The following is a 23,638-nucleotide window of genomic DNA, read 5'->3' on the forward strand; positions in this document are numbered from 1 at the left end:
TCTTGTCTCCTGCTCTGCAAATCTCTATCCAGCAGCTAAAAATCTGGTGTACTTTAGGACAGGGAGTCCTCTTTCAACCAACAAATCTACTCTCATTTTTGCTATTTAATTTCAAATTCAACCAACATGTTTTAAAACTATAGTTTGCATTAGCGAACAAGTCCCCTCACTGACATTCATGTTAGCAATTAATAACTGACTGTTAAAATGAATTAAATACAGCTACATTACATGTCTAACCACGGGCATTTGCCATTTGTAAACTTCAGAAATATCAGGAATGGATATCAGATATTTTGAGCTTTATATTCTACAACAATAAAGAATTTCTTCATCTGAACAAGTATTCAACTTTGCCCGAGAAAAATATCCGTTTGTCAAGCGTTTCCTACACATATTGTGTAATACAGCTGTGTGTGTGCTGCTCAGGTTAAGGAAGTCTCTGTCATGGTGGCTTATTACTAGCTAAACCCCACACAATGCCAACCAACTCACGTATCAACATTGACAACACAACATCAATCACAAAACTACTCATTTAACAATCTGCATTTGAACAATGACAGTCTTACAATGCCTGCCAACAGATAACTGCTGTCGTCTTGTCGAACACCTCCTGGAGTTGCTCCAACCAAAAACAAGCTGCGGTCTTCCATCTCTTTCGTAAGAGGTGTTCAGGTACTATAGTTCATTTAAATAATATTTTCTGACATCCATGTCTTTCGTCTTCAGCATTATTGATTAAAAGCCAATTCAAAAGCCCATTTTCTCACTGACTTGTAGTTGTAACCAGTCATCTAGGTAGCTCTGGTAAAGCTGTTTAGACTTCTACATACAAGAAGTCACGTGAAGTTTTATTAGTAGAACTCACAGCAGAAATGGAATAAAGTTCTGGATAATCCAAAGGTTTCAAGTTGAGAAACCTTCATGAGAAGACAAAGTATTTTGTGGATGGATTTCACATAGTTAAAGAAAGAAAAAAAAAAACACACACACACACTGATCATAGACCTCTCCAAACTTTTGCTATTTTTTGCCTCACACATGAAACATTACCTGTGCAGGAAGCACTACACTGAAATGAGACGCCACTTCGTTGGTTTGTCAGAATATTTTAGTGGTTTACATATACGACATGGATGTTTGATTTCGTAAAACAACACATAAAAATGTATAACTTAACAAAAATACTGGATTGTGGACCTGGATAAAAATGATAACACAAATAAAATCCTCATGGGTCCATTAAAAATAACGACGGTAGTCACCCTCCACTGGGACGGATAATCTAACATTCTCAACTGTCCATTCACTGTGACTGTTAATAAGACACTGTTGCATAGTTATCACTGGGTTTGAAAACACATTTTCTGGTCTTTCAGCAACAAAGAGTGAGTGGGGAGAACTTAAACGCAAAGTAAAACAGCGTGTTTCATCTTCAACAGTTAAGATGTGGCATACAATAAGCTCCTCAAATAAACATTCAAGTTCACTTTATGAGTTCCAGGTGTGACATTCCTTATCTCAGCGGCTTATTGCTCTGTGAATTCACGTACTGGTAAATAGTTAACACTTGATGTCGTCAATCCTCAGAACTCTGTACCTCTTTTATTGGTAGCCATTATCACAACAACCTATTGACATTACTACTTCTGTGAGCAGAAGTGTTGTATGTGTGTTTCTGGACTTCTGTTTCCTCAGGCTCAGGTTTGGCACAGAAGAGGCCCCATTCATTAAAATACAGACTGCTCCCCCCTGTGGCCAAATGGAAAAATGACCTGTTGAGACTGGCCCATTTTGCTGCACGGCCCACAGCTTGTCCTTCCTTGAACCAGCACTAAAGATGAGATGGTCCACGTAGAATCACAACCAAGCAGCTGTTGATTCATGTCTTTAAACAGCCCCTTTCTTCTCACCACTGCATGTGTGGGGGCTGCGCGTGGATCTGACTCTGATTTCTGTACTCGGTGTGTAGCTGCTTGTTGGCCTGTAATGAGTCCTGGCCCTGCAGCCAGTCTTGATAAAGGGTGTGCAGGGTGGGGTTGACCTCCGGGAGTCTGACTGGCAGGCTGCTGTAGGCCTCCTCCATCTGCTGGACCAGAGCTTTATCCACTCGACCTCCCGCCTCGCTCTCCGCCTGACCGCGGCCGCTCAAGCACCCTGAGGAGAAAAATGAGAGGACTCAAAATTGCAACCACTCATCAGTTAAAAGAGCTGGTGAGAGCTGTGGGGTGGCGCTGGATGTTACCTCCAGGGCAGGACAGCACCTCCACTAGCTGGTAAGGGACACGTCCCTTTCTTATACGATGAACTAGAGTCTGGATGTTCCTGAAACCATAGACGGCAGCGAACTGCAGCAGTGTTTCCCCATCCCGCTCCAGTGTCACTTCCTGGAAGTCCCGATTCCTGTAAAACCACCAACATGGTACATCGGAAAACAGTTCTCAGACAAAGGGATCGTATTTGATGTCCGAATTACAAGATAAGAGGACAAGATACTATTGGCATTGTAAAGAATTCACATAAAGTGATAGGGACTAATAAAAAAGGCTGGTTGGGTCATATTTCAGTCTATTATAGTCTCAGTGTCTCCTACCTGAGGGTCTTGTATGTGATCTCTTGGACGTCCAGACCAAAAAGCTCTTTAGCAGCGTGTTTGAACACGTGTTCCAGGAAGCCTTCAGAACCTTTGCCATCGTGCCTCACCAGTGCTACGTCTCCAGCCTCTCCCAACCTGCAGTCACAATGAAGCTACTATGATACGGACTCTGTGACAATAGTGTGTTTTATCTTATTATCACACAAGCCTGATAGCATTGATGTCCACTTGAATTACTTATGTTGATAGAACATCTGGTATGTTCATAAATTTATTTATTTTTTCTTATTTCAGTAACTTAAAAACTCACACTTGGTCCAGTGGAAGTGAGTCCAGCTCCTCCACTGACACTTTCCTCTTCTCCATCAGGTAATAGATCTCCCCTGAAACATGAAACATTACTGTTACTGAAACATCTCTATGATTATCAACGCCTTGCATGTTTTGATACTCTGAGTGAGGTAGTAAAACAAAGAACGAAAAAAAAGAGGAAACAAGCAGAGATGAGGTTTCAGCTTAAGTAGTTTTACTACATGTTCATCTCGGTGCTTGTTGAGCTGAATCTCTACAGCTGAGCAGGTGCGCAGATTTCTTAATTTAGCAGCAGTTGTGGCTTTCCCCACAGATAAAAATAGAATGACAGAGGAAGCAAAACCTCTTCACAAATGTCTGCTCTGAGATGCTCTATGCTGTCAGGTATCACCTGTCTCAAACCGCATCTCGGCACAAACGACTGGATCTCAACAGGAGAGAGGAAAAAAAGATATGCATCCTGTCGTGATAATTAGACTGTGTACCTTTGCACTGGGATAGTTGTGTGTATACACACGTGGACAACAGTGTTGGTACCCCTCGGTTAATGTCAGAAAAACCCACAATGGTCATAGAAACAATTTGAATCTGACAAAAGTAATAATAAATAAAAATTCTATGAAAATTAACCAATGAAAATCAGACATTGCTTTTGAACCGTAGTTTAACAGATTTAAAAAAATCAATAAATAAACTCATGAAACAGGCCTGGACAAAAATGATATTACCCTTAACTTAATATTTTGTTGCACAACCTTTTGAGGCAATCACTGTAATCAAATGATTTCTGTAACTGTCATGGGACTTGTGCACCTCTCGGCAGGTATTTTGGCCCACTCCTCATGAGCACACTGCTCCAGTTGTCTCAGGTTTGAAGGGTTCCTTCTCCAGACGCCATGTTTCAGCTCCTTCCACAGATGTTCAATAGGATTTAGATCAGGGCTCATAGAAGGCCACTTCAGAACAGTCATGTTTTCCTCTTAGCCATTCTTGGGTGTTTTTAGCTGTGTGTTTTGGGTCATTATCCTGTTGCAAGACAGGTTGGCTACAGTCCCATGGATCTTAAATTTCTGAATAATATGTGCATCTGTAGTCACAGGAACATCAAGCTGCTCGGAGATGGTCGTATAGCCTTTACCTTTAACATGCTTGTCTATCATTTTCTTTCTCATCTCCTGAGACAACTCTCTCCTTGGCTTCCTCTGGTCCATGTTTAGTGCGGTACACACCATGTCACCAAACAGCACAGCGACTACTTGTAACCCTATAAATAGGCCGACTGACTGCTTACAAGTTTGTCGACACCTGTGATGCTAATTAGAGGACACACCTTGATTGATCATGTCCCTATGGTCACATCATTATTATTTTTTATTTTATTATCATTATTATTGTTTTCACTCTTTTCTAGGGGTACCATCATTTTTGTCCAGGCCTGTTTCATGAGTTTATTTTTTAAAACAATTCTGTTAAACCACAGTTCAAAAGCAATGTCTGATTTTCATTGGTTAATTTTCATAGAAATTTTTATTTATTATTACTTTTGTCAGAGTCAAGTTATTTCTGTGACCGTTGTGGGTTTTTCTTTCATTAACTGAGGGGTTCCAACAATTTTGTCCACTTGTGTACATGTAATTAGGGCTTAGGACAATAATTAAAGCATAATTACCATTGTATTTTTGGCTTCCTGCAATTAAATAAACACAACTGACTATGATATTGATATTCAAAATGTATCCTTTGCTTACAAAAAACTCCTCTGCACATCAAGTCAAGTGCTCTCTAAACTGACAGCCAACCAGCAAACAATCAAGATATCTTGGCTTCGATTTTGAGAGCCGTCATGCCACTGTGCATGCATCCCTGCAGCAGCAGCCTGTGCAAATGGATGTTATGGCTGCAGTCCAGAGTACAAAAATGACAGACAACAAGGAGTCAGCCGACTGACAAAATCAAACGTCTGGAGCAAAAAGTGAAGAGTTGGTCCCTTGAAACAGATGATCATCATGAGCGGGAGATTGAGGCTCTGGGTTACTGATTGATTAGTTGGAAGTTAAAGCCCCAGAGCTGCCACTGTAAGACCCTTGATCCTTAATTCTATCTGCTCCAGGGGTGCCTTTTCATGGCTAAAGGTTGATAACGTTACGTCGCTAATTCTCTGACTTGGCCAGTGTCTTGTATAACACATCACCACATCGTACAAAGAATAAGTGAAAGCACCTGATTTGATTTAATTTTGGGGAAAAAGTGCAAAGTACAATTTTAGTTATATCCAAATCCTATTTGATGCATTATAAATAAGGACAAGTCTGCAAAGATTTGTACATTAGCAGGAATGTTGGAGAATGTGGAAGCAAAAAAAGACTTTGGCTTATTTATATATGAAAGTGCAATAAAATATCTTGTCCCTAAAATCAATGAGTAATATGATACATCATTTTAATCTAAATATTGATCAAAATAATCACGATTTTGCCCTTATAGTGCAGGTTTAGTTCTCCTGTATGACTTTTAAATAGCCGAGAGTCACGACGAGGTGCAGAAAGAGAATTGTAGAGGCCCTGGGAGGAAGCTATCACTTGAATTCTTGACTTGTTGAAAATGTTACTCGGAATTTTTCCACTGTACAGACATGACTTGGCTGTCAGATAAAATCTCCAGGACAGAAAAGTTGCACTTTATATGCCCAACAAGCTCTACTAAGCATTCTCAAAAACTATCTGGTCCAGAGTTGTGGTCCAGAGCGGTAGTGAGTAAGACAGCCCTCTTTATCTTACCTGAGGTGAGGACACAGTCCACGTCCCTGGTCTCCAGCAGACTGTTGTAGAACTCCTCTCTGACAGCCTCGAGCTTCTTATCAAAGCAGGGAGCCACCACCACATGGTAGACTTTCTCTGGACTCAGCTTCTGCTAGGAGAGAGGGAGAGAAAACATAACAAGACTGATTCTTTTCTGGGTCGGGAATAGAAGCAGAGCAGAACTGAATGTGACTTTAGCCTATAGTCATAGTGCTGTGTTGGCTGTGTTGAGACTGTTCAGCTTTATCTTGAACACACCACCTGTCACAGCCAGCTATCAATAAATGTCTTCTCCATTATTTAGTCAACATTTAGACAGGGCAGACTCACTCTACTGAACAACTTACAGTACTGTAAATGACCGAAACTAATAGTTCCTCATTTAGTTACATTTTTTTCATTGGACTCAGGGCTTTCCCTCTGATTTCTGTCAAGCAGCTGCATACTTATGTCAGTTAGAAACTAAAGTTTTATCTGAAATGATGTGGAGTTGCTGCTCTGTTACTTAGCATTTGACTAGCTAAGCTGCAGCTAAACCAGATGTATGATGAGGTTAAAATCTGCCCAACACATCATAATGGTCTTGCTCCTAAACAGAGACACCAGATCGCTCCACTCCCTATAGACTTGACTTCAAGATTCTCACTTTATAGTCCACCATTGTTTGACTCTGTTTGAATGTGGGATCTTTAAAACCACTTTTTCTTTCTTGAAGCCCCCTGAGACATGTCAAAATCTGCAAAGTTTCACCTCCAACCATTTCTATATTTGAGGTTATTTCTAAAATTGTTATCTGTTGCAGCATTTATTATGAGTTGCATTTTTGTTTGCATTTGTCTTATGATTGACTGATGTCTCCCTCAAAGAGCAGCACAATTTCAAGAGTTCAGTAGTAGCCACAAATGGTGCTGACTGTACATGCAGGTATTTCGATCACAGTGTGTGATTTTTGTTTTTGCTTTCTGTGGGATTAATATTTGAAAGTTCTAAGTAAATGTATCACATATTAATTTGGTCCACCTTTTAACTTGTTGCTTAAACAACTGTTTAAAGGCACTACCATCCACCCATGCTCCTTTGACTGTAAGTTGTGACAGAGAAGGATCCCTCACCTGCTGTTTGGAGAAGTAATCTTTGACCAGACAGCCCATGATCTGCTGAGGAGACCTGGCTGTGCAGATATGAGGAGTGACGAGACTGCCTAGGACACGCTCTGAATACCGAATCCACCCTGTGCACACACACACACACAAATTGTTTATTAATCAGTAGTCCATGTTGTAATTTATTGTAGGATAATAACAGGCACAAACATGCAAACAGTACATTTCTTAATGGGAAATAAAGTCACCTATTTCAGATGTAAAATTCAAAATCATTCCACAACAATCCACATTTGACAAATGTTTCATTTCTTCGCAATCAGTTATGAATGGTATTAAACAGGGAACAGTCTGGTTTCTGCTATTAAATAATCATCACCAAGGTATAAATATTCAATTTCTAAAAACATTCTGGCAGATTCCTGTAAATTTGCCCATTTCTAAACATTGCTGACAATCCCACTTCCCCTTGACGTAGGAATTTTCCAGACTTTCCATGGCTGAATTTGAGTGATGCCAGCCTCCACGACCAATGGCAACCCTGGAATCTTAAAGTCTAGATGTCTATGCATTCTGTGGTTAAACCGAATTAAAGGGCACTGAAGTTCTTGGGTCCTATCTGTAGCTCTGATGAAGGGAGTGGTGAAAGAAGAGCTTTCTATCTTTCCCCACCAGCTCTTTACTGCTATCTGTGCTTCTAAAATAAGCCCTATTGATATTCCATGTATTCAACACATGGCACGATAAGGAGCTTAGTGTACAGTATAAAACATATAGAGCAGCAGGAGAAAGTTGCAAAGAAGATACATTTAAAAAAAGAATATGAAAAATAGAACCAAACATTAGGGCAGAAGATAATTCAGTTGGACAGAGAATCCGTCTACAAGTAGGGAAAACAGAAAAAACAAAAAGCAGAGGAGGCAAAAGAAGTGAGGATGAGGACAGTTTACCTGGGCAGGATGAGGTGAACATGGGCAAGGCGTGGGAATCATGGTTCCTCCTGCGATACCTCTGAATAAACTCTTTCTGAGACTCTAAGATGCTAAAACCTGCTGCCAGAGTGGTGTCGAACACATATTGCACTCCTGCAGAGAGTAGAGACAGACAGTGAGTAAAAGGAAGATGTTGAAAATCTATTACTGAGATCAACAGATATGTGGCAGTCTCTAAACACCAATGACAGATTTGTTAACAGTTGCAGACGATAAATTAAAGACTTTCTTTAGTAGCAAGTTGAGAATGAAGTCCTTTCATTTAACAGAGCTAAATCTGCTTTTAGATACAAAATGGGACAGAAGATAGTAAGAAAAAGATTGTCAAGAGTCACCCCAGATCACACAAAAACCCCAGAACATTTCCACATGCTCACCCAGGCTCTTAAGAAAGCTGCAGAGTTTGTGGGCAGCTTCAGTGATGTCCAGACCGAACTTGACAGCAAAGAAAGGCAGGGACTGTGGACACACCGACGCCACCAGCACCTTGTGCTTCGACACGTCACACCTCTAACAGGGTCAGAGAAACAATGGGGACAGCGTTATTGTTAAAATTATTGTTCAAAGTGCAACAAGACAACACTCTGGCTTGCTCAGGTTTCTGAGGCAAGCTTCGGGCGCAGTGTACCTTATTGAGCGCTAGAACTCGCTCCACTTCCTCCAGGCTCTGCTGAGAGATCTTCAGGCTGTCCTCCTCTGACAGACAGCCATCACAGGACAGACAAGCACTCAACAACAACTGGGATCCCTCATTCACCTAAAGAACAGTAGAGAGTGTCACAGGAGAAGGGTTGTTTGAAACTTTCAAAGAGACTTCCACGCACTCCCTGACAAAAATCTAACACAGAAAAGCTGCTGATAAATGTATTTTTGCAATTTTTAGAAACTTTTGGAAATGCTTGTTCTTCTACCTGCATGCCTGTCTCATAAATCAGATAATAAAGTTAATCTGTCTTAAGTCATGGCAAGTAAAGTGATTTTAAGACACAAATTATAGCTATGAAAAAACTTTTGTAGTGGACTCTCATATGGTTGGGGGACTGACATGGAACAGATGTTTAAAATGATTGAAAATCATTGGAACCTATATGATAAGATAACTCTTTATTGATCCCCAAAGTGGAAATTCGGGACTATGTCGTGACTTGATAGCATCTTTTCACAAACCTTCCATATCTCCACTTTACAAATTAATCTTACATTTTTGTAGTAAATGTGCAGTCTCTACATGCAAACTGAGATAATCCAGGGATTCTTTTTAGACTGTAGAAACCTCTACTTTTTTTCCCAATCTGAACAGTACTCCTGGTGGTCAGTTTACTAATTCTGTTGTATAAAATTGGTGGACTGGATGTGGTTAAATCAATCCATAATAGAACTTCTTAGTAATCAGACTTTACCTGTCCGTTGACGTCTTCCGTCGTCTGTTTTGAGTTAGCACCATCATCACTCTGCTTCTTGTTGCACTGCATTGAAAGAGAAATAATGATTCAATTGAGGACTGACAGCAGGAAAAAAACATTTCAAATGCAGCACTTGTAAGTGAATCAATTGATTCACAGTGATACATACCTGTTTGGTGCAGTTCTCACACTTGTCCTTGCGCTTTGCTATGTTGACCTCTGACATCTTTCTTGTTGGCTACCTTTAAATCGAGAGGTACACAGTAAATGGAAAACAGCCCCACTGGCTTCCCTGTGTTGGATCATTTCCTCATAGCCTGTGAAGCAGCAGCAGCAGCAGCAGCAGCAACATGGTGACTGCGGCTGCGGATCGCTGCTGTGTGTTGTATTAGTCTGCTCCACCCTCCTCTGACCGGCCCCTCGGCCTATTACATGAACCCGCTTATCACAAACACAGCAGCTTTACGATGGTGGGAAAGTGATGATGAACACAAACTAGTATCCTGTCATTAAATTTAAATTGCTCTCGTTAATTATATACGCAGTGCCAACAAAAACATCCATAGAGCCCCATTACGTCCCATTACGTGCATATGAGGTGATAAACGACAAGTTTGGGCAGAAAGCTGTCATACTGCAAAATCCCATACAGTTTGGCCTATTGTAGGTATATAATATGTTACTCTGTCGTGATTTAAAGGACAACATATTCAACTGTTTGGTGAATATTTCGTTATATAGCCCTTTCTACAACATTAATGACAGAACGTTAATTAGCTTATATTTTAGCTAGCTTTCACTTTACGACCTAATACATGCCAATATATTACAGGCCTTTATTTTATAAAAATATGTAAGACACGAAAGTCAGGCCTTAATTGTGAAAATGAGTAAATAGTGCAGCAGGCCCAGTGTTAAAAATCACAAGGACGAACTTTCAGGTGACTCACCGGACGGTTACTGCTCTTTCGGGACAAAGGGATGGGGAAAATGCAAGAGGGCAGCCAGGAGAGCAACTACCGCCAACGGAGGACTGCAGCACCACACAGCAGGTGAACCCGGCGGTTACTCAGCGCTCTCTTTCGCCCTCAGGTCAACTTGTCTATGGTCGGAGACACCGCCACCGCTGGCTCCGAGCCCAGCGGTTATTTCATAATACGCTAACTGCTGCTTTCATAAGCGACAGGGTTTCTAGTTTCCCAACCGGTCGTCCCTGTGTACGTCCGACTCCATTGTGTGCCCCGGCAGGTCCAGGGCGCATGCGCAGAAGGGCTGTTAGCCTGCTCCGGAATGTGGCTTTTTCTACAATGTCAAAAGAAAACGCTGCGGAAAAATAACTACGAAACTACACTGCCAGGAATTTAATACTCCTAATCTATCTACATGTATTTATTTTAAGTAAGTGTGAAAAAGAAGACAAAATGTGATAATTGTTAAATAAACGAAAGCATATTTTTATAAGAGATTAAAAAAAATCTTTTGAAATCGCTACTCAGTTGTAGAAAATCCAAAAAGTGTGCGCAGGGAACAGCGAACACAATCACACACATATATATGTTTTTAAATGCTAAATATTTAAATATAATTAAATTAAATATTTGTATTATAATTTAAATATAATAAAATATAATTTAAATAAATAATGCCTTCTAAGCTTTTATTTTGAAGGTAGCGTGAAAATGACCAATCAGCGCCGACGGTTCCAGGAAGGAAGAATCACCCATTCAGGACAGTTGCTGCTGTTGTTGCAACAATATGAACACAACTTCCTCATAATTCACTGCATGTGTTTCCTCCTGCTAATGCTCTTTTCCTAACGCCGAGCGACCCTAATTTACTGAAAAAAAGAAGATTTTAAGGTAAGCGATACAAAATCTCACAATATTGGTGTTTTATTTTGTTCTGGTGAGACAGTGTTGTGTGGACACCCCATCCTACCATCACCAGCAGCAACATCAGTCTGGTCTTGTAGGGTTTACAGATCTAATTAAAGGATCAGTTCACCCAAACGTAAAACGTGGCTCTAAAGGCAGAAATGAATATATGTTCCCCTCCTACTTGTAGTGATATCAAGTTTCTCACATAAACAGATCTCAGTTTTAGGATTATTTCTTAAGGCAGAAAATGGCTCCAATGCTTACCAGCAACATATCTGGATTACCTGGAGTAACTAGAATATTGTTTCTGGATATGGCTGGATTAACATCCCAGGGACGATGGCGCCTATTGAACTCTCCTTACTCACACTTGTATAGAGGTGGATCACCACCTTAGCACAGATATGATAATGTGGCAATGCAATTAAGTCCACTAAATTATACATTTTCAGCAGAAAAGCTGAAAACTGAATAAATTAAGATTGTAAAATTTGATGTAGTCACACTGAAGCTGTCTTGAAACTTCCTTTAAGGACAGAGCCCAATGGCAATAAAGTATGACCAACATTAAGGCTTCTGTTTAGTGGCTCATAATTCTAAAATTCAACAAGCTTCAACAACAGTCTGACATGTCAAAAATACGAAACGTGTGTAAGAAAATAAATGATAGGTAAATGTTAGCTTACTGTTATTAGAAATAAATATTTTTTTTCCTATCAATATAGGAAGAAATAAAATAAATTTTGGAGAATGTCACTTGGTTGTTGTTAGAGCTGGCAGCTGAAATCTTTGAGGCAGATATTACTGGAAACTAAGAACATATTTTTGTGATTTGGGTGAACTAGGCTTTTATTGTATTGGTATTATATTAATGTAAAATAGATCTTTTTATATATAAAGGACTGAAATAAGGTTCTTGCCTTTGTTCAGATGGGCTACATGATCGTAGAAGAGCACAGCTCCACCCTTCTCCACCTCAAGAGATCCCCGGGGATCCGCTCATGGTCTCTTCTTGTTGGTAGGTTTGTTACTGAAACACTCAAACAGGAAATGAGCATCACAACATAAGCCATACACCTACAACCTCTTTAGTTAAAACACTTGTTTCAACACCCCGTTGCCTGAATTGTCTCCAAAATGAAAAGCCTTTCATTTTGATTGCAGGTATAGCATCTGTTGGTTTGGCCGCGGCATACTACAGCTCAGGTACACAAACTGAATTTACACAATCTCTCTTCCTAGTTACTTCCTACATGTTCTTACAGCAGCTCCATCTGCTTCATGTGTTCTTCTTGTGTTGTGTGAATCCCACAGACAGCGTCCTGTGGAAACTTTTCTATGTGGCCGGCTGCCTGTTTGTGGCCATGCAGAACATGGAGGAGTGGGAGGAGGCCGTGTTTGACAAAACCAAGAACCTGATCGAGCTCAAGACGTTTAGCTTGTATACTTTAGTCCTGACCTTATGGAGGAAGGGGCAAGAGAAAGGTCAGTAAAAACCACCGAGTAGGTGAGTCAATGCAGCAGTCTCCATTATTGAGGTGAGAGGGCAACGTGTTGGATCTTAATGCTTTTTCTTTCCCTCTCTCAGTTGTGTTGGATCTCACCCAGCTGTGTGACGTGTGTGTCCAGGAAGAGAGGGTTCGGTATTTGGGGAGGGGTTATCTGCTGATGCTGCGGATGGCTGCAGGCTTCTCCTACCCGCTCACTCAGAGCGCCACACTGGGGGGACGCAGGTAGGTTACCTGCAGCTGGCAGTTCCTACATGTTAATTCATGGGTCATTCTGCAGCATCTGACCATTCAGTGTATTTGCATTTTGTAAGTTTTCGTTGTACAGTCGTCCTCAGATGTATTCATATCCTTCCATTAAAGAAAAGGCAAAATTCACAAGAGTCACTCAAATAACTAGAAACTGAAAAAAGTAATGATAAATAAAAATTTGCTAAATTATAATTTGCTGAAATAAGACATAGCTTTTGAATTGTGGTTGAAAAGAATAATTTAAAAACAAGAAACAAAACTATCCCGGACAAATGAGAGCACTTTGCTGATGAGCAGTGGGCCAAAATCCAAATACCTGTCAACAGATGCAGTAGTCTGACTGAGAGTTACAGAAAACACTTGATTGCAGTGATTGGCTCAAAGAGTTGTTCAATTAAATATCAGTTTGCGGGTCCCATCATGCTTGTTTGCTTTTTTAAAAAAAAAATATTTCTGTTGAACCACAATTCAAAAGCAATATCATGATTTTCATTACATTTTTATTTATTACTATTTGTCAATTTCAATTTTTTTCAGTGACAGCTGTTTTTTTCCCCTTCATTAATGGTAGGGTATGAATACATCTGAGGACGACTGTACCTTCATGAAGTATCTTTATGAAAGTACAGAAAAAATGTAACATTGCAACTTTCATAAATGTAGGATTTATTGCAGGACTCTTGTATATAACACACTGGATTTGCCTTGTGTACTGATTAAACTGCTAACTAAGCATATTTGTATACACATGTGCTCATATGGAAGGCAAAAAGAGGTAAAGAGCACATACACAATTGTGCAAACAAAACCTACACCCTCAGACCACGGTTAGTTAGCCACTAAAGGTCTGAAAGTCGAAAGATTATTATTTTTAAAGTGCTAATATGAATATTATTACTTAGTACAGGTAATAAGTAATGAACTGAAAGATAATTACCATCAAACTACTTCTTGTCTCTATGAAGCCTTTAAGTCTTTTTGAGCTCAGTGTTTTGGCTTACTGTCCTGGTTACCTCTCAGGCCTCTAATTAGGTTCATTTCCAGCAACAACTCACCTCAGACTACCTGTCCAACAGTAAACAGCAGATAAAGCTAGTGAGTAGCTGATGAACATAGAGGAGTATTTAACAGCTAAAAAGTGTGATATTTTTCTCAGCAGTTGGTCGAGGTGGAGACCAAATATGGAGCTAAAAGGAACGAACCTTGATCCTAAATTCATTGCGAGGCCTAAAACAACAGTTCTAATGCTGATGCTGCTTCTTATCTTTGCTGTTGTTTGCTCAACCTTTTAACAGGATTTTTTCCTTTATCCCCATTAGCTGTCACAGCACAACAGCTACTGTTCCTGAGATCCACAAAAAAAAAAAAAGGATCGACAAGAGTATACCAATTTCCCAGGATAATGAACATTCATGAATACTTTATGGACACAAATTTTGTAATTATGACCCTTCATTGTATCTCTAAACGTGTTTGTCTCCTCAAAAGTCATATTAAAATCACAATCAAAACATTTGAAAACAACTATTAAAAAAAAAAAAAAAAAAAACGTTACCAAAGACAAATTTCCACACTGATAGACAGTAAATGTGTGTTCTAATGATACAGCATATGCACATTTCACATGCATACTATGTACTACACAATATACGGTACGTCTAAACTGATGCACACATTTTTACAAAGCACTGGTACAAAGTGTGTATTTGACACATAGTTCAATGTAGGGATTATTTAAAATCTCTATTCCTAATATCGACTTTGTGCCAGTCTTGCACAACAACTTCTCTAGATAATTTATTGATCTTTTAAGCTACTACTACTGCAAAAGAATGCTGTCTCAGCTGTTACTACTGTGGGCCATCATAGCCTATCACACAGTAGAACTCATTAACCTCCTATAGTCTTTATTTGGATTCATGATCTACTAATGTGACTAATAATACCAAACAGTTAGTTCAAAAAACAAGTGAGACAAAGTCTATCTATAAAACTGACATAAGATAACACAGCATATCCCTGTTCTCCTTCTGTCCACCCGTCAGTGACGTGGAGGCTCTCTCCACACTGCTGAAACGCTTCCTGGGGCTGGAGGAGCTGAAGCAACGCAGGCAGCAGGAGTATGAGGCCGAGTACGGAGAGGAGGAGGGGGAGGAGGAGGAAGATTCTCTGGACAACATCACTGACTCAGACGATGAAGCTGATGAACTCTGATCTCGTGTAGTGTTTACTGTAACTTTGGGTAGATTGCGTTAGGGGGCATCATGGCACTGCAAAGGCATTACAGAGGACGAGGTTTTCGTGATGCCCTCAACACACGGTGAACTGTAGCATGTGCATGGGACTCCAGGGATATTGACTCGTTTAGCGTCTCCTCACCGACCTCCTCCTTGTATTTTTCAGTGTTTCGGGTAAATTAAAGTTTATTTGAATATCATTTCCATGTTAGTTTTGGTAAAATTAAAAAAAAAAAAAAAGCTCCAGGAAATCTGATAAAGGGACTTTTTCCATTCATTACACTGTAACCTTCCTTAAATTAATGTAAGTCTAAACATCTAAACATTTTTTTAAACTAATTACTATTTGAGAATACACTCCAGATTATAGATTTTCTGTGCCTTCCTACTGAACTCTAATAAGTGTTTATGTGTTCAAGACAATGCAGAGTGTTTTTCCCACAGTTTTCTGGGCCACCCAGTTCATAGTCACCTTCTTTTGCATGTTTATTCATACCCAGTCTGCAGTCCAGATGAATGCATGTGCAAACTGTAATTGAGCATGAAGGATTTTCTGAGCTCAGTCGAAAGTAAATTAGGTGTGAAATTCGTGGGTCTGTTGCTGTTCTGTCTGTTCACATTTCTGTACTTTTTTTTAATGAACCAAAGACTGAATCTCAGGCAAACACTTGTAGGGTGCTTTGGACAAACAGTTTCTTTTTTCTTCCAAAAAGTATAATGAATCACCTCTGATTGTGAATGCTGATATGTGCTACTTGAAAGGAAAATCTGAGCATTTTTGTTAACTGATGGTTGATTTTATTGTACCTGTTTATTTTCGTACATTTGCAAATCTTATATAAAGCTCTTTTTGTATTGAAACTACATTGCTTTCTCTCGTTGCTTCACATGCACACCAATAAGTGGAGAATCACATATAAAATAACTCTTGTTAGTGTTAGTGCTAAAATTAGGAGACTAGTATCTGAATTCATCAAAAAAGCAGTTTAATGCCAAAGTGGAAGATCTCTCTAAGGCACCATCTCCTTCACACAGGCTCCGATATCATCTGTTATCCTCTGCAGAGGAGACATCACAGGGCTCACATGTTCCTCTATCCACTCCTGTGCCGTCGACTCTGGGAAAAGATGCACCATCTCCTCCCTCACTGCCTCCACCTTCTGTTGTAACATCACCAAGTACCTGAGATGAGACCAGATGGGGCTTAAGTTAGAAGCCACATTTGAGCTAAATGCTAAATTTTGTAAGCTAACATGCTAACGACAAAAATTCAAATGCACTGGTGTTTAGAAGATCTTCTGTCTACTGCTAAACTAGAGGAAAAGCTGGAGAATTACTAAGGTCATTTTAATTCAGTGTTTTCACCAAAAAAGTCGTGGCAATCAATCAAAAAGTCATTTAGACATTTCAGTCTGGACCAAACTTGTCAACTGCCCAGCTAGAGCTGCTACTGCTAGAGCTACGCTGTTAGCATAAAAACCTGGGATTTTGAGAATTAAGTTGAAACGTTTTAAGACAAAGTCAAAATTTTTTTTTAAGTATTTCAAGAAAACATCATATTATGCTGATATTTTATGAGAAAAAGTGTCATTTCAAAATAAAGTAGCTACTTTGAATAAAATTTGAAGGTTGACTAAGAACAAAACGTCATGTGTTACGACTTGAGGAAGTATTTGCGAGCTACATTTGCACGTAATCTAGTAAGGTGCTTCCTGGTAAAAGCCAAAACTTCAGATTATTTGTGATCTCTGTCTGACTTGTAAAAGCTGACTGACTGCTTTCACCTGTTTTGTTGAAATGTAAGAACTGTAAGCTCACGTTGCTGCTTGGCTGTGAATCTGCATGGTGATGAGCGGAGTTACCATCTTCCTCTGTCGGTGGTACGGGCTGAACCATCCTCTTACAAACCTGCAGGAGCACAAAAACATTTGGTTGTTTAGCTACAAAGGAATAATAATATGCTCTATCTATGAAAATGGTAAAGAAATACTTCACAATTTGGCAACTACACTTATTTGCATTGACATCTGTTGGCTATACTAAATATGAAGCCAGTGCTAGCAGCTTGTTAGCTTAGCTTGACATAAAGACCAGAAATGTAGTCACAGCTAACTTGTCCCTCCCAAACCTTAAAAAAAAAAACAAATTCAGAACCTCTACAGCTCAAAAATTAACAAAAAATAAAAAATAAAAAATGTAATCTGTATGAAAACTACAGTGCAAAATGACATTTTGAGGGTGGTTGGTGAACTATTTGACGTAATCCAGCACATAACATGTAAACAAAGCTTTAGCACTTTTTTACCCAGACTTTCGGCTGTTAGCCATTGCAGAAACTTTAACCTGAATCTGTCCGTGTTCTGACTGCAAGAACTTCCCCTGTAGAACCTCTTTCACTGAAAGCCCTGCTAGCTTTTTACCTGCTTCCAGACTTTATGTTAAGCTAAGCTAACCCACCGCTAGCTGTAGCTTCATATTTTGCATACACAAAAACTGATAAATTACTGAAAAAGAAAAATGTCACACTATTCCTGTAAGGTAAATGAAACTGTGGAAATTACATTTTATAATCACTTCCCATAACTCACATGTTGCTTTCAAAAAATCGTATATCCTCCGAGTTGAGGAGTGAATTGATCTCAACGATCAGCTCCGCCAGCCTCCTTCCTGGAAACAACGAGTCGGCTGCACATGTCCTGAGGGCCGCACAGAGCAAACTCCTGTTAGCGTGGACATACTTGTATACAGTGACTGTGTTGTTCATGAAAACCCTCACCTCTCCATGGCTTCCACATCCACTGCAGAAATCCCCAGCGTCTCAGTGACTTTGCTCTGAGCTTGGGCACTGAACTGACCGTGGAGGAGAGTCTGCAGACAGGATGCTAGTGACGGGACAGCCACAGGCATCAGCTCACACAGCACTGACAGATGGTCATACCTGACAGTGGGTACAAAATTGAGCAAGTAAACAACTTTTTATTCCATGTACACTAACACAAAAATGATCTGACTCAAACAGCTTTCCTAAACTGCAGGATGTGACGACTCCAACCTGCAGAACTCCCTCTGACTCCTACCTCTGCCAGCCCGTGATGGCGATCCCCTTCAAGTTCACACCAGCAGACAGAGATGCAGCCACCTTCAGCCACTGCAAATGATTGTCCACGTGTCTCTGTGTGCTGGTCACACAGGTGTAAACACTGGTGGAGCCTTTAAAGGAGCTGGCTGCCCACACATCCGTCATACCGGCGCTGCAGTACTTCTCCAGCAGAGACACTGGAAAACACAGTTAGAGGTTATTCAACAATGCCCATGTCTTGCACACACTGTAGCTCATTTCAAGGTTGCTAATTGTAGACATGCAAGATCCCCTGCTGCCTTTAAAATGTGAGTTACCTGCAATTTAGTCAACTATTTATTTACAATCATGATAAACTGCACGCCAGAACGAGTTAATGTTGCAATTCATTGATATTGCGATACTTGATATATTGCAAGACAGTCATTTACATTACACATTCTGATTTCTGAGCGGCTGGAGAAGAAAAAATACAGTTAAAAAGGCAAAAAGTAGGAATAATTCATTTATATAATGATTATTATTTCATATTATTGTGCATTTATCAGTTCTGTTAATTAGTGGTGTGCTATTTCACCCCCTGTGACTTTCTTTTTCTTCTTCACCACAGGTTAGTTAACTTCCATTAACTTTTCTTTCACTCATTTAATAAGTTCTACCACAAGCAATCGTAAAGTAGTAACTCTGAAATGTCAAACTTGTCAGCCGAATTCATTTAGAGTGCACGTTTGAATAAAAATATAGATATCTGGTGCCAGTGTGTTGAAAGCGTATTGCAAAAGGAGGTGATACAATAAGTTGCTGAATCAATATTTTGTCCCAACTTTATGTATGAGTTTTGATATTGCAAAACTTTAGAAAACAAGTTAATTAAACTTAAGATATTAAGTTGAATCAACTGTTTAGTCACTTAGGATACAGACAGACTTGGCAGGCATATTATTGAATTTCCCTTCTGGGATAAATAAAGTATTTTTAATTTCATTTCATTCATTTCAGGCAGCAAGTTTCAATCATGTCTATTTTCTTCAAACTATAAAAAATGAGATGACTTTTAACACTCTAAAAACGCAGGCTGAGGAATATGTTTGTTGATATGTTTGTTTTGAGTTGAATCAATTCTCAGCTGTTCATTAAATTCAAACCTAAAAGTGAGACATCCTCAGTTGAATTAACCAGAAATGAACACAACGTTCATATAATTACATTAACTACAGCAGAAAACATGAGTTGATTTGACTTATTTCCTGTTAAAGGTTTTACAGTGCACTAGCTGATCATGTACAATATTTCAGTGTTTGAATACTACGTGCACAGTTCCTACCAGTTTTGTCCACATCCAGGTCAGGAGTGTAGTCCCACAGCATGGGCTGGACGAGTCCTACTAGACCACTGGCTGTGACATGGATAACAAAAGACAACTGTTAAATAAAAAGGCAATTGAATGCAAAGACACCAAAACCAACAGTGGTTATACAGATGGGGCATGATCACCAGTTGCTGCCCGCATCAAATTCAAAACTCTGACACTTGCCCACAAAACTACAACGAGAACAGCTCCCTCCTACCTGAACTCTCTCATTAAGATCTACACTCCCTCCCGCTTACTACGCTCGACCAACAAAAGCCGCCTGATACAACCACCACAACAGGGCCTGAGGTCGATAACTATAGACTCTTCTCCTCTGTGGTTCCCTGGTGGTGGAATGAGCTACCAAACTCTGTTCAATCTGCTGACTCCCTCTCAGTCTTTAAGAAAAGACTAAAGACCCAGCTCTTCACTGAACACCTTTGCACTTGGCAGACTGAAAACAAAAGAAAAACAAAAAAATAAAAATATTCCTATTACCTCCCACCAAGCCCGCTATTAGCATCAACGCCCTATGACACTTGAACTTGTTTTATGGCACTTATCCAGGTTGTTTTCTCCTGACTAGATCCTTGCTTGTGTTGTATCCGCCGTCAGATGTATGCCACTTTGGATAAAAGTGTCTGCTAAATGAAATTGTAGAATTGTAACCCTGAGATGGTCCCAGCAGGTCCTAACAAAATACCACAATTTTGAATTTTAATTTGGATAGCATCTCTGTTTGCAGAAATGAATTTATTATTGGACCTATTGCCATTATTATCCATGAATGTAGCTCACTGATGGAGTACTTCATCAGATTTTACTTATTTATAACATTACTGCTGCAAAAATACTCCATTACATGTAAAGTCCTGGATTTCAAAGTATAAGAGTGTGAGTAGAAAAATGTATTTGAGGTATTAAAAGTAGAGGTGATTAATACAGAAAAATGTCCCAGTGAGTATCACTGCATTAGTATGCATAATTAAACCATATATGTGCTAAGCAATTGTAATTTGATTACAATTTGTAACTCTAACTGCATCCTATTCTATTTGATTATGTCACAAATGAAGAAAAGTAGCTTCTTTGAATACTATAGTGTGAAAAAGCTTCTAAGGTACTGAAAATCTTGTTTCTTTATATCTCTCTCTACTTTTGATGTTGCTTTTAAAAGAAATCTCAACACTTCAAACACAACTCCTACTGACCTTTCAGTGTGTCCTGGCTCATGCCCCTCATCATATCATCCCACATTATGACGGTCATGTGAGGCCACGCCTCCTTGATAGCCTTGGCCACCTTAGTCACATGACTCAGGAAAAGCTGCTCCACTGTATGTCCAGGAGGAGTCAGCCAAAGCTTGGATTCCTCACCCTCACCGAGCATGTACACCTTGAGGCAATGGAGACAAGCGCATTAGATTCAGCAGTGAAAATGCTGCTCATTAACCAAAAATCCGCCCTCACCTCATCTGCTCCAATGTGCAGCGTGTTTAGACCAGGATGCAGTTCCACCACCTGCCTCAGCATCTCCATCACCAGCTTCAGCCCCTCCTCTCTGTGGGGATTCAGGGTGCCCACGCAGTGCGTCACCTCTCTCAGGTGCCACATGGGCCGATGCTTCAGCACAAACTGTGTGAGAAAGGGGACGAAATAAACACATGCAGGCCTCTGATATGAAAGACAGAACGTAATACAGAACTCCATCTCAAACTGGAACAACTGTAGCCATACACTGATCAGCTACAACATTAAAACCACTTGTTTTATATTGTGTAGGTCATCCTTCTGCACCCAACCACCTCTTCGGGGCATGAACACAGGACCTCTGGGGGTGTCCTGTGCTGTCCTACACAAGAATGTTTGCAGTGGATCCTTTGGGTCTAGTGGTTGATCCTCTGTGGATCAGGGAAGTTCCAATGTATCCCATTAATGCTTGATCACGCTGGCATCTGAGGAGATGGCCTTATTGTCATGTTCCTCAAACTTTCCCAAACATTCCTGCTACATGCCAAAATAAAATCCACATGAAGGCTGGAACCTAAAGTTTCCAATCAGAATTGTAACGAGATGATCAACGTTATTTACTTCACCTGGCAGCTGGTTTTAATGTTGTGGCTATTAAGTGTTTTGTTTTTTTTTTCTTCAACTTTTTATTCACAATTTTTCACAGTCCAAAACAGAACAACATCTGGGACAAGATAAGTGAAAAAAGCCCAAAAAACAAGAAAAGAAATAATAATAATATAGATACTGTGTACATAAATATTGCAGATGATACCAATGTACATAATGATAAACGTTTTGCAATAATAAATATCATATATATTAATTCCACTACTTTGAGATCAACTTCGACAACCCATATAGTTTACATATCCAGGTACTCTTTAACCATGTGTCATCTCTGGTTAAAAAGATCCATTTTCATTTGTAATGATGCAGTCATCCTTTCCATCATATATATCCGTGTTAACCTCTGTTTCCATTCAGCTACCGTTGGTGATTTAACATCCTTCCAATTTACAGTGACAGTTTTCTTGGCAATCAATAATAATATATGCAAAATGTATCTTTGGTCAGCATTGAAAACATCGACCGGGAAAACACCAAGTAAATAAAACAGTACATTTGATGGGATTTCTCTTTTTACAATTCTCTCAATCTCTTCTTTAATACTTTTTCAGTGTCCAAGAATCACTGGACAGTCTCAGAATATATGATCACTTATTTTACCACATTGTCTCCAGCATAAAGCTGCTGAGGGATCTTTTAAAAAATCAGAATTTTCTGAATCTGATTTTGAGTTTCCAGTTGAATTCTTTCCATTGCTGACTGTAGATACCCTTATGAGAGTCGTTGTAGAGTTTGTCCCATAGTTCGTCTTTCATCATAGTATTTGATTCTAATTCTCATTTTTCCTTGATATTATAAGTATTCTGAAAAATGTCTGATGACAATCTTTTATAAAGATAAGGGACATGTTTATGTACTGGGAGACGTTTTTCTAAAATTGAAATAAAATATTGTTCTCTATTATTTGAGATTTTGCTAATTCTCCCTTTTTCCTTATGATTTGTAACATAATGTCTAATTTTCAGGTATCTGTAAAAATCATTTGAGGGGAGGTTAAATTGTTCCTGAAGTTGTGTTGATCAGTGTATTTATAACGAGTGATAAACAGCAGGACAGCCTCACCTCCATGTGACCAAATGTCTGCACGAGTGGAATCACCTCCATGCCCTTAGATCTGGCAAACTCCTGCATAGACAACACTTCCTCTCGGCTAAAAACACAGCATACAGCAATGAGCATTCTTCGTGATAATTTTTATGGCACACCAGACTTGCACATGAAGCATTATCTGCATCCAACACAGGAAGGATTATAACTATATTACAGGATCTCACAACCTGATAAGACGGATAAGAAAAAGCACACAGATCTGCACACATGGGAAAGAAATTGAAACATGATCAGGTGTTGTGTTGCACCTGTAAGCCGGGTGTGCTGTCGCCTGCAGCAGCTTCAGCTCCCCCTCATAAGGAAACACATCCTCATACTCCACCAGCAGGCCGTCCACACCCAGCTGAGAGAAGAGCTCGATCAGCTGAGGAGGTGCATTAGCGGACAGCACATATCAATAACTGAACGGTGTAAATACACATGCTTCAGCAGATCACAGAGGAGGCTTTACCCTGTGCAGGTATTCAACTCGTGGAGGGGCACCTTTTAAATCCAGGTGAACCAGCTTCTTTCCTTTAGGCCAGGGGGGATACTTCATCCTGTTGATACATAGATCTCACTGTAACAACAGCAGCAACAGGTGTATCTGCGTTTGTGAAGAGGCATCTTTAGTTTGACTCACCTGCACAGTGGATATCGATCTGCCGCACGAAAACGCCTATTTTTAATACAAATACGCAGCCGAGGTAGTCGAATAATTTAGCGGATAGTGGAACGCTACATGCTAAGTGTTAAAACTTTAAAAGTGTAGTTAAAGACAAAAGCAACACGCAAGGGCAGCAGGCTTTAGCTGCCTGCCTTGTAGCCTAGCTGTGTTTTCGCAGCTGTAGTGCAACCGGATTGGGCTCAGACGTGGTCCAATGAAAACGGCGCTTTCTC

General features: G+C 39.8%; 3 protein-coding genes across 3 annotated transcripts; 1 reads left to right on the forward strand and 2 right to left on the reverse strand.

Annotated features, from left to right (window-relative positions):
- Window positions 1-1,096: 1,096 nt before the first annotated feature.
- narf (nuclear prelamin A recognition factor) lies at window positions 1,097-10,282 on the reverse strand. The gene is made up of 12 exons (XM_008302063.1): window positions 10,158-10,282; window positions 9,377-9,449; window positions 9,205-9,270; window positions 8,433-8,561; window positions 8,182-8,314; window positions 7,763-7,897; window positions 6,822-6,940; window positions 5,689-5,818; window positions 2,910-2,982; window positions 2,597-2,734; window positions 2,249-2,406; window positions 1,097-2,160 (listed from the first exon to the last, which is right to left on the reverse strand). Exons 2-12 carry the CDS (start codon window positions 9,431-9,433, stop codon window positions 1,913-1,915), a joined length of 1,386 nt encoding a protein of 461 aa, XP_008300285.1. The 5' UTR covers window positions 9,434-9,449; window positions 10,158-10,282; the 3' UTR covers window positions 1,097-1,912.
- Window positions 10,283-10,947: 665 nt separating this feature from the next.
- cybc1 (cytochrome b-245 chaperone 1) lies at window positions 10,948-15,942 on the forward strand. Its single transcript, XM_008302061.1, has 6 exons — window positions 10,948-11,066; window positions 12,015-12,102; window positions 12,249-12,290; window positions 12,399-12,569; window positions 12,673-12,817; window positions 14,890-15,942. Exons 2-6 carry the CDS (start codon window positions 12,015-12,017, stop codon window positions 15,056-15,058), a joined length of 615 nt encoding a protein of 204 aa, XP_008300283.1. The 5' UTR covers window positions 10,948-11,066; the 3' UTR covers window positions 15,059-15,942.
- On the reverse strand, window positions 15,863-23,563 carry hexd (hexosaminidase d). The gene is made up of 12 exons (XM_008302060.1): window positions 23,382-23,563; window positions 23,211-23,298; window positions 23,008-23,123; window positions 22,712-22,799; window positions 20,981-21,145; window positions 20,723-20,906; window positions 19,485-19,556; window positions 18,159-18,357; window positions 17,858-18,019; window positions 17,670-17,777; window positions 16,900-16,989; window positions 15,863-16,263 (listed from the first exon to the last, which is right to left on the reverse strand). Exons 2-12 carry the CDS (start codon window positions 23,295-23,297, stop codon window positions 16,092-16,094), a joined length of 1,443 nt encoding a protein of 480 aa, XP_008300282.1. The 5' UTR covers window position 23,298; window positions 23,382-23,563; the 3' UTR covers window positions 15,863-16,091.
- Between the last annotated feature and the right edge of the window lie 75 nt (window positions 23,564-23,638).

Source organism: Stegastes partitus, unplaced genomic scaffold (assembly GCF_000690725.1).
Source record: "Stegastes partitus isolate 25-593 unplaced genomic scaffold, Stegastes_partitus-1.0.2 Scaffold1753, whole genome shotgun sequence".
In the NCBI taxonomy this organism is placed as follows: Eukaryota; Metazoa; Chordata; class Actinopteri; family Pomacentridae; genus Stegastes; species Stegastes partitus.

What these genes read in the sequence shown, in the direction of transcription:
- narf (XM_008302063.1), bottom strand. Translation starts at nt 9,433, where the DNA reads ATGTCAGAGGTCAACATAGCAAAGCGCAAGGACAAGTGTGAGAACTGC. An exon ending in TCACTTCCACTGGACCAAGT is followed by an intron (nt 2,735 to 2,909) that starts GTGAGTTTTTAA and finishes TTGTGACTGCAG; the next exon opens with GTTGGGAGAGGCTGGAGACG. An exon ending in ATCACATACAAGACCCTCAG is followed by an intron (nt 2,407 to 2,596) that starts GTAGGAGACACT and finishes GTGGTTTTACAG; the next exon opens with GAATCGGGACTTCCAGGAAG.
- cybc1 (XM_008302061.1), top strand. Translation starts at nt 12,015, where the DNA reads ATGGGCTACATGATCGTAGAAGAGCACAGCTCCACCCTTCTCCACCTC. An exon ending in GAGGAAGGGGCAAGAGAAAG is followed by an intron (nt 12,570 to 12,672) that starts GTCAGTAAAAAC and finishes TCCCTCTCTCAG; the next exon opens with TTGTGTTGGATCTCACCCAG. An exon ending in GCCACACTGGGGGGACGCAG is followed by an intron (nt 12,818 to 14,889) that starts GTAGGTTACCTG and finishes TCCACCCGTCAG; the next exon opens with TGACGTGGAGGCTCTCTCCA.
- hexd (XM_008302060.1), bottom strand. Translation starts at nt 23,297, where the DNA reads ATGAAGTATCCCCCCTGGCCTAAAGGAAAGAAGCTGGTTCACCTGGAT. An exon ending in ACAGCACACCCGGCTTACAG is followed by an intron (nt 22,800 to 23,007) that starts GTGCAACACAAC and finishes CTGTGTTTTTAG; the next exon opens with CCGAGAGGAAGTGTTGTCTA. An exon ending in ATTCACAGCCAAGCAGCAAC is followed by an intron (nt 16,264 to 16,899) that starts GTGAGCTTACAG and finishes GTCTCATCTCAG; the next exon opens with GTACTTGGTGATGTTACAAC.